General features: G+C 44.4%; 1 protein-coding gene across 1 annotated transcript; it reads right to left on the minus strand.

Annotated features, from left to right (window-relative positions):
* Positions 1 to 1,125: 1,125 nt before the first annotated feature.
* Positions 1,126 to 7,019, minus strand: LOC116327227 (deleted in malignant brain tumors 1 protein-like). The gene is made up of 4 exons (XM_031748753.2): positions 6,723 to 7,019; positions 5,116 to 5,430; positions 1,856 to 1,928; positions 1,126 to 1,418 (listed from the first exon to the last, which is right to left on the minus strand). The coding sequence occupies exons 1-4, from the start codon at positions 6,922 to 6,924 to the stop codon at positions 1,394 to 1,396; spliced, it is 615 nt and encodes a 204-aa protein (XP_031604613.1). The 5' UTR covers positions 6,925 to 7,019; the 3' UTR covers positions 1,126 to 1,393.
* Between the last annotated feature and the right edge of the window lie 3,273 nt (positions 7,020 to 10,292).

The raw sequence follows: 10,292 nt of genomic DNA on the forward strand, positions 1-10,292 counted from the left end.
ACACATAAATGGGTACTTCTGTGTTCCCCCATCTATGTAATAAAAATCCTACAAAGTCATGAAGGAAAAAAAGAATTTAACAGTGTGTTGACAAAGTTTCACTGCTAACTCTACTGGTTTGTGAGTACGAGCTCATGACTTGATCTGTGGCTGAGGTCTAAACAGAAACTGTCCTTTTTTTGCTCTTTATTTTATGTTTTATTTAGTATAAAACAATCAGCTACTTTTGATTGAGTTAATTTCAACATACTTATCACTCAAAGTGGTCTGCAGAATTGTATGAGAATTATGTGAGTCTGCTTGAAATCAAGCCTAGACTGATTGATGTACACATTCAGATATTTTTTCTCCTTCTGCTTCACAATTTTTCAGTTTTGTTGATAATAAAAGTAGTTAAAGCAAAGGGGTTGTATTGCCCTCACTGGCTGATATTAGTACATTGTCAAATGAAATAGAATTTAACATTGTAAGTGGTTAATATGTATCTGCTGTGTCACATTAAAGTTGTGTTTGCTAAATGCTGGTAATTTTAATAGTGAAATAACTCTGTGACCAGGCATTAAATAATTGCCATATCACATCTGTTCCAACTAGCAGCAAACTGTTCATTTCCAAGTGTCCCAAAAGTCATTTTGACCTGTTTAATGATAGGGTTTTATGATATGTAATATTAATTAAGAGCAAATCACTAAGGTGGAAGAAGAGAGTAAATCTGCAACTTAATGCTTAAAACGTTGGGTCTGCAACACGTACAGCCAGCCTGCTTTTTTTTTTTAATCGTTATTATTAATTTATTTAGTGACTCCATTGCTTTTAAAGTCACGATACTTACTTCTTATCCTTGAGCATGATGTTAATCGTCTTAACATGAACTCATGAGATATACAATCCAGGCTAAACCTTTTGTGTGCTTATTCATCTGTGTGTGTTTTGGCTGGCAAAATCCTACTGACTCTTTCAGAGTACATGTACGGCCATAGCACACATATGTGAACATAGTGACACAATTTATAACGTATCTGGTACAACCACAAGCATCAATATGTGGTTTTGGCCAACAACATCATTGGTCTGTTAGCTATGAATATCAACGATGCATTGACTTTTTTAAACCCTAGTTTTTATTTGACATCAAGTCTTACCTGAGCATACCACAGAGGCATAGCTGGTAAAGTCTCTAAACATGCACTGTCTGAGAGAGCTCTCTGTACCATTACAGTGGATCTCATATCCTCTCAGATCTCCACCTTGACCAAATGACTCTGAGATCTTGACAGGCTCTCCACAGTTTATCTCTCTGCACACCACTGTAGCTTCATTCATTCCCCAGTTAACATTAAATGCTGGTGACCAGTGTTCACCATAGTGGATCTCCACCCTTCCTGAGCACATGTCAGTCCCATTGACCAGTCGAATGGCTTAAAAACAGAGAAAAACAATAGTTAGTTGGTGCCATAAATTGTATTAAATGAAATCCATGTGATATTCTCGTGTCGTGGAAATAACTGCAATATAACCACAAACAGAATTTGTGATCAGCAAAAAAAAATCTGAAATGACATTTAAATGTTAAAAAAAGACACTGTATTAAACGAAACATCAATCGTTTTTATCTGAACAAATCACTCCTGCATCTTCACCATGACCACAGTTATTTTCTCCAAATGATGGATGCCTGCAGTGCCCAAGGGACGTCTCATTACCCAGACAGTTGACATCATCAAGCCAGATCTTTCCTTGGCCTTTACCAAAGAAGGCACTGGATTTGGCTCTCTGAGGTGGTCCACAGTCCATGGCTCTGCACACCACCTCAGCATCTTTTAAGTCCCATTCATCGTCACAAACTGTTCCCCACCTGCCTTCATGCAGAATCTCCACTCGTCCAGAGCACTGGTCAGCACCATTCACAAGCCTTATTGGTGGTTTACCTTTGGACACACATGAAAGTAATAGCAATGAATATGTCAATCTCTCAGTTTTTCAGTGTTAACAGATTTTTAAGGATTATTTTCACCATGCAGTACGCTCAGAAGAGTCCATCATTATCTGAACTACAACCCAAAGTTAATGGCTGTCCCCCTTTTCAGACAATACCTCATACTGGACTGGTCGTATGTAGTTATCCAAGAAACTTTAACATGTGGCTACTTTCAACAGGTGTATTAGGGCTGGGCGATATATTGAGTTTTTTAAAAATATTGATATATTTTTATACGAGATATAAGATGTGACAATACAATACTAATTATACTTGTGGAGCCACAAGTTTGCCTCTCTTTCATCCACTTTTGTCTCTACGCAACGTTACTCGACCTCGCCTCTCCTTCACTGAACACAACTCCCCCTCCTCCCCCATCGCTTCACCTGCAGGCAGCGACAAGATGGACACGGCAAATCTAACGAGTTACTGCGCATCGCCCCGTGCGTGGGGCTGGACGCCGTCAACGTGTTAACGAGCTAACCACGCTAACGCTATGCAGCCCACAGGGGCTGCACGGCCTAAAATCCTTTCATTTTCTCAAAAGTTGACAGCGCGCCTTATGTATGAATTCTGGTTGTGCTTGATGACCGCGAACCGATTTTATGTGGTACACGGCGCTCAGCAATACGTCAAAAAATGTTTTAGTACGACTTTGGTAAGCAACAGAGCTGCATCGCTTGATGGATTGTCGGAGCATTACGGCTACCGAGGAGCCTCGCGGAGTAATACGTACTGTGCTTCAACGTAATATTACCGTACTGTGTGTGTAAGAGGACCATAAGTGGCACCTGTTAAGAGACATGGTTATGAAGCGGATTTCAAACTCAAGGCTGTCAGTCACGCAGTAGAAGTTGGGAAGAGCAGGTGTGAAATCTGTCTGTCTTTGTTATTATGCTCAGCGTCTTTTAGTTTACATTTTGACTGCACAATTGTGAGCTCTTTGTTATGCACAAAAACAACATTGTTTTCTTTTATTTCTGGAACACTGTTATTTAATAAATGCTCATAATTTATTTTTGAGTAATTTTTTCATGTACATCTATGTTGTATGTTAATAAAAGTGCCTGTGTGACATCTGGGACACAGCTTTGAGTAAGAACTCTCTTTTTGTTCTTACTTTATGGCTTTAAAAAAATATCGAGATATATATCTTATATCGCCATCCAGCTAAAAAATATCGAGATATGAATTTTGGGTCATATCGCCCAGCCCTAAGGTGTATTTTAACCCAAAACAGTCTTTCACCAAATGTAACCAGGAAATTTTGGTGCTAAAGCTCAGGTTCATTTCCAGACGAAAACTATTACAAAATCAGCTGAGCAGCACTAGTGCTGACACCTAAAGAGGATTCCCAAAATATAGTTTAACAACACTGTCTGCTTGTATTTCTTGGCTAAAATAATCTCAGTGTGTAAATATATGCTATGTGGACCAAACTATTATGCCACACCTCTTAATCATTGAATCCTGATGTTTCATTTAATCCCACTGTCACAAATGTATCAAATCAAGCACATAGCCATGCAGTCTACCTTTTTCAAACATTAGAACTTACATTTTAGAAGACTAGTATACATATATTCTTACATGCTTTCACTCATGCATTCATTCCACAGAATAAAACAGTGAGTACAATTAAATAGCAAATATAAAAGTATATTGTAAATATACTTGAAATACAGTTCTGCTAATAAAAAGGACATTGCACTTGTTGGCTGACGTGTCTTACTACGCTAGATACTGGAGCCTTGCCCAGCCCTAGCTGCTGATTGAGAAGACCTGGAAATAGTATTGGGAGAGAGCCATTGCAATCAAAAAGGGACTGCTGGTCAGCTGAGGGCTTCACTGCTTCACTATGGGGAACAATCTCTCAGCGTTATCATTTCTTTAACCAGCATTGGCTGACTGTCGTCATGCCTGGGTGAAGGAGGGTCGGCTCTTGGAGAAAAGAGAATCGCTGTCACAAAGTACTAAAGGGAGATCGTGAGAGATTTTCCAAACCACACTTCAAATATCCTCCACATTCTCATTAAGTGTACAGCGTCAAAGCACTGTGACCCCCTGGGGGAGTCCTGAGGTTAGGTGTTCTGGGTGAGGGTAAAAAATCTTTCCCCTGGCCTTGGAGACCAGGTCTTAGTTCAGGGGGAGAGGCCATGCCTGGCTCCACAAAAGGGGGATCATCTCCGCTAACCAATGGGACCTCGCCCACCTTAGTGTAATCAGGATCATCTTTAAGCCTTTTTCTCAGACTCATAAAGTGGAGTATGCCGCCATTCATATTCGAATGTGTCTATTCTCAGTGTAGCCTCCTATTCCCTCAGTGAGAAATACAGTGGACAATGAGTTTTCTTCCTCAGGTTGACCTGTGGCTGGCCAAACCAGGTCCAGATTTGGGTTACCATCTGGGGGCGCAGGGTCCAGTCCCAGTATTGTGGTTTCCCCCCTTAACAGCAGATCTGTTCCCCATTTCAGAGCTCCTGGGAACTGAATAGTCCTCAGTGACAACAGATAAATGCTGCTGTACATGATCAGTTTGAGGGCATAATGTTTTTCAGCATATATTTTTTTTTCCATGCACATTCCAGTGCACTAGGGTGTGCTCTCCTTTCCCTCTCCCTCTGTTAAAGTGGATGCTCCCGTGGGAGTCACTCTCCCTGCCCCACCCATAACTAAGAACTCTGTTTTTAATAAAAGGGAGTGCCTTTGAAATCACGGTCTACTGTGTCTGCTTTGGGGTCCAAATTCTGCACTCAGCTACACAGCCTTGACAGTCTGCCTGCAGTGGAGATGACAGTGAAGGCGCCAACTTTTCAGGACCACAAAACCAGCTTAACACAATCTCCAACCTGGCTTTTTGGTTAAAAGAGTGGGAGCTGGAAACAGGACCTATGCTAACACCCAGGGACCAAGGTGTTGGATCGGTCCATTCTGAGTGGAATAATGATATACAGTAGACGACACAGAGAGAGGATTCCCCATAGTGAGATACTTAAAGTGAATACTCATCTCAGTGTTCCATAATGGGACTTTAAACAGTTTTTGACATGACGGTTACTAAAGCGATCTTTTGTACAGTCTATGATCTGTTGAAAAAATATGTGACATTTTTGAGCACAGCGTATAAAAGGCCTTACCTGCACAGAGAACACCTGCATCATGTTCATGCCCACAGGTTGCGCTTCTAAACCCTTTGACTGAGCATTGCTGAAGAGAAGTCACGTTGTCAAAACACACATTGCTAGCCTCCACCACTGACCCAGTGCCTTGGCCAAAGAAAGCACCGCCATGAGCTTTCACTGCACGTCCACACCCCAGCGACTCACACACCACTTCAGCTTTACTTAGAGTCCAGTCTTCATCACATACTGTGTGCCACTGGTCACCATGACGGACCTCCACTCTTCCAGAGCACTCATCAGTGCTGTTAACCAACCGGACTGCAAAGCTTTCTGTGAATTTAAGCAAACTAAAAATGTAGCCAAAGTATGAACAGGTGTAGAAGAATAATCAACAAAAACAGTGACGTAATTTGGTATGTATACTACTGAAATTCGGAAGACAATATCTTCAAAAATAAGAAACTAAGAAAAAAATTAAACTGCTAATGTTACATTTTGGCATTTTATGGAGAAATCTAAGTTAGGATCCTATATGAAATGTATGTTAAAACAGAATTTAATGATAAACCTATATTTTAAAGAAACTATAAAGAAACTAGAAAACTGTCAGAGTTTAAATCGATAAAGTGTACTAAGAAAAATATTAGTTTAGAGACAATAGTCTATAAACATCTGGGAACTTAGGAGCCCCACTATTGGACTTTGGGGAGAGAGATGTTGTCCCATTCTTGTCTAGTATTCCACGAGATTAACTGTTCTGGATGAATCACTGTGTGACTGGCAGGATTAGGACCCAATATGCAGGACTCATGAGTGGAAAATGGGAACCTAACAGCTTTAATTTCTGGGTTTTCCAAAAAAACCCAGAAATCTAGGGAAGACCAATTGGCAAGAAGGCATACTACAGAGATGGAAAAAATATGATCTATGCATAACACAGAACACAGGGGCACTGTTGGAGGACATGAGAAAGGGCAAGCTGTGTATTTATACCTCTTGTAAATGCATACAAGGTAATAAGGGACAGAGAAAAGAGCACAAGCACAGCTTGAAACTATAGACACGATGTAGGGAAATAAACACAATTATTTTCTGCACACGATACAGAAAACAACCCCAGTAAAATAGGTAGACATAACTGAACAGGAAATAAAAACTAATTTACCATAGGGGGAACAAAAGGACTAGACAGGTGAACATGGAAACACAAAGGACAAATGCTGACAACACTGGGACTCCAAAGAACACAAAAGGGAACTAAAGATCTTATTACAGTTTTCAAAATAAACCAGGAAAGGAGCCAACAGACTGGAGAAAACGCAACTAATTTACCAAAAAAAGATAAAAGACAAAACACAGACAAAAGAGAGGCAGGAATATACGGGGAATACAATAAAACTGAAACCATGAACAGAACTATATGTGAAACCAAAACCCGGGAGTACAAAGAAACAATTCAGGAAAAGCAGTACTAAGATGCAAAATACAAAATAGTGTTTTCTAGGTTCTATTGTAAATCAAATATTGGTTTATGAGATGTCCAAATCATTACATTCTGTTTTTATTTATAGTTTAAAAGACATCAAACTTTTTATGGAATCGTGTTTGCATGTTTTTCTTACCTGTGCAGAAAACACCAGCCACTACAGTGTTGTTGCAAGTTCTGTCTGGATATGGTCTTTGTGGACACTGATTCAATGTAGGCTCCTTTCCATTGCATTCAATTTGATCAGTCCAGGTCTGTCCTGTACCAGGGCCAAGCTGAATAAGCTTATGGGGCTTCCCACAGTCCAACTGTCTGCACACCACTGCTGCATCATTCATGTCCCATGATTCAGTACACACAGTCCCCCACTGGCCTTCATCAAAATACTCTACTCTTCCATCACAATGAGTGGATCCACCGGTTAATCTCACATTACCTGGAAATCAGAGTTGTTATACTATTGTAACAAAAGTAAGGAAACACCTTATGGGGAAATGTAACTATTGTGGAGAAGATGAAACCTTCGAACATGTTTTTTATTAAACTGTCAGAAATATGAGACTGAGAGAAAACCACTGATTCAAAACATCAGTAAAGTGGAAGATAAACAGCATCTTAAGAGTTATACTGCAAAAATCTCAAGACATTTATAAAAACCTAACTGTACAACTGTAACTCGTTCTGTTATCTTTAACATGTCAGTGTCTTTCACTGGGCTGGTCTTTCAGATTTAGACTTTCAGTTGAATGTTTTTGACAAGCCTATTATTTAATTCAGTATTAAATAAAAGGTAAAATTAATGAATGCACATAAGACAGTCTTTTCTTAATGAGCAAACATGACCTTTGTTATTCTTAGCAAGCAGTAGCAGAGCATATGTATAGTTTTGCCCCTTACCTAAACATACAAGAGAAACACCTTCACATGATCCTGTGTGTTCTTGAAGCTGACATTGGCTGATAGAGCTCACATTATCAGAGCATCTACTTGTGAACCCTTGCAGTGAGCTGTCACCAAAGTAAAAGATGTCTTTGGAATTTTTTGGATCTCCACAGTTGAGCTCATTACACAGGACTGTAGCTTCTTTAAGGCCCCAGTTATTACTACTGTCATGATCCTGGGTCCTTTTGACCCAGCGTTTTGTGTTTTCTATTATTGTGATTTTGGTTCTGTCCTTCCTCGGTGCAGTGTTTATTCAGTTCTGCCCATGTGTTCCTGTGTTTAGTCCGCGTTTCTTAGTCTGTGTCCTTGCTTGTGTAGTTCCTGTTTTATTGTGAAGGTCTGTGTCTGACGTCAGTGTGTTCAGTTTACTTTTCCCCTGTCTCGTCAGGTCGGATTACTCCCAGCTGTGCCCTCCTTTTGTGTCTCATTCCCTCGTTATCCTTCTGTGTATTTAAACCTCGTGTCTGCCTCTGTTAGTTGCTGTTTCGCCTGTGTTGGTTCCCCAGATGTCCCTCGCTTTCTCCATATGTGTTTCCTCGGACCTCCCTGCATCTTCGTTTCTGGTTTGCTTTGTTAGTTTTCCCAGTTTAGGTTACCTGTTAGTGTCACTTGCCATTCCTGTTTATTTGCCTTTCTGTTAATAAATTCTTACTTGCACTTGAGCTGCTGCTGCCGGTCCCACTAATTAACTCCCACACGGCTTGCACCCGCAAACCGTGACAGCACGAAACAGCCAACATGGACCCAGCAGCTTGCGACCCTTCGGAGGAGCTGAAGGATGACATCATTTTCTCCGTTGAGAACCTTCTCAGCCTGTGGTTGGAACATCCCGGAGGAGCTTCGTCGCTGTGGAAACTCGCCACATCGGCTCTTCTCTGGTCTTCCGTGGCTGTTTGGCTCGCTCTCTCCGACCATTCAGGCCTTCCTTCAGCGCACACCTCACCTGCTCTCTGCCACTCCTGCCTCGCCGCCCGACTCGCCGAATGTGATCTTGCCTGGCCCGTCGGAGCCGCCGGCGGGAGGAAATGTCGATCGCGCGCCGGCGCGCCACCCCACAGCCGGACATCCGGACTTTTAATTCGCCGGTTGTGGAGAGTGAGGGCTCTTTTTCGGACTATGTGACTGTTCATTCTGGGGCTGTCTTCTGTGCGGCAGATGATTTTGAGAACAGCTCATCGCCTGCTCAGCAGCCGCTCTGCTCAGTTTCCTGGTGTCACTCCACCGCTGCTTTCAGAAGCCAGGTCCTGCAGGAGGAGCAAGCAGCGGCGAAGGAAGGATTATGTGGTGGAGGACACTGGGCTTACTCCGCTACAATCCTTTGCTTTGTTTTTGGGACTTCCACGCTCGAGCTACACAAACTTCCCACCTCCTCGTCCCCAGCCTCGCTCCGTCACTCTTGCCCAGCTTCCAGTGGCTCACTTAGCTGCCCAGCCTCCAGTGGCTCACTTAGCTGCCCAGCCTCCAGTGGCTCACTTAGCTGCCCAGCCTCCAGTGGCTCACTTAGCTGCCCAGCCTCCAGTGGCTCACTTAGCTGCCCAGCCTCCAGTGGCTCACTTAGCTGCCCAGCCTCCAGTGGCTCACTTAGCTGCCCAGCCTCCAGTGGCTCACTTAGCTGCCCAGCCTCCAGTGGCTCACTTAGCTGCCCAGCCTCCAGTGGCTCACTTAGCTGCCCAGCCTCCAGTGGCTCACTTAGCTGCCCAGCCTCCAGTGGCTCACTTAGCTGCCCAGCCTCCAGTGGCTCACTTAGCTGCCCAGCCTCCAGTGGCTCACTTAGCTGCCCAGCCTCCAGTGGCTCACTTAGCTGCCCAGCCTCCAGTGGCTCACTTAGCTGCCCAGCCTCTAGTGGCTCACTTAGCTGCCCAGCCTCTAGTGGCTCACTTAGCTGCCCAGCCTCCAGTAGCCCAGCTCCCAGGGTCATCTGCTCACTCACACTTAGTTCAGTTTCCAGTGCCCCAGCGTCACCTGCTCACTCACACTCAGTTCAGTTTCCAGTGCCCCCAGCGTCACCTGTAGTTCAGTTTCCAGTGCCCCAGCGTCACCTGTAGTTCAGTTTCCAGTGCCCCCAGCGTCACCTGTAGTTCAGTCTCCCGTGCCCCCAGCGTCACCTGTAGTTCAGTCTCCCGTGCCCCCAGCGTCACCTGTAGTTCAGTCTCCAGTGCCCCCAGCGTCACCTGTAGTTCAGTCTCCAGTGCCCCCAGCGTCACCTGTAGTTCAGTCTCCAGTGCCCCAGCGTCACCTGTAGTTCAGTCTCCAGTGCCCCCAGCGTCACCTGTAGTTCAGTCTCCAGTGCCCCCAGCGTCACCTGTAGTTCAGTCTCCAGTGCCCCAGCGTCACCTGTAGTTCAGTCTCCAGTGCCCCCAGCCTCACCTGTAGTTCAGTCTCCAGTGCCCCCAGCCTCACCTGTAGTTCAGTCTCCAGTGCCCCCAGCCTCACCTGTAGTTCAGTCTCCAGTGCTCTCAGCTTCACCCTCAGTCCAGGCCCCAGTGCCGCCTGTAGTCCAGGCCCCAGTGCCGCCTGTAGTCCAGGCCCCAGTGCCGCCTGTAGTCCAGGCCCCAGTGCCGCCTGTAGTCCAGGCCCCAGTGCCGCCTGTAGTCCAGGCCCCAGTGCCGCCTGTAGTCCAGGCCCCAGTGCCGCCTGTGCCCCGTAGCTCAGGCCCCAGTGCCGCCTGTGCCCCCGTAGCTCAGGCCCCTGTGCCCCCGTAGCTCCAGTGTCACACTCTCGCTTTAGGCAGGGAGAAGATCTTAGTTCCACCCAGGAGATTCTT

The sequence above is a fragment of the Oreochromis aureus genome, linkage group 15 (assembly GCF_013358895.1).
Source record: "Oreochromis aureus strain Israel breed Guangdong linkage group 15, ZZ_aureus, whole genome shotgun sequence".
Lineage (NCBI taxonomy): Eukaryota > Metazoa > Chordata > Actinopteri > Cichliformes > Cichlidae > Oreochromis > Oreochromis aureus.

Coding starts and splice junctions, on each gene's coding strand:
- LOC116327227 (XM_031748753.2), bottom strand. CDS start 6,924: ATGAATGATGCAGCAGTGGTGTGCAGACAGTTGGACTGTGGGAAGCCC. Junction 5,431..6,722: donor GGCTGGTGTTTTCTGCACAG/GTAAGAAAAACA, acceptor TTAAATTCACAG/AAAGCTTTGCAGTCCGGTTG. Junction 1,929..5,115: donor TGCAGGTGTTCTCTGTGCAG/GTAAGGCCTTTT, acceptor GTGTGTCCAAAG/GTAAACCACCAATAAGGCTT.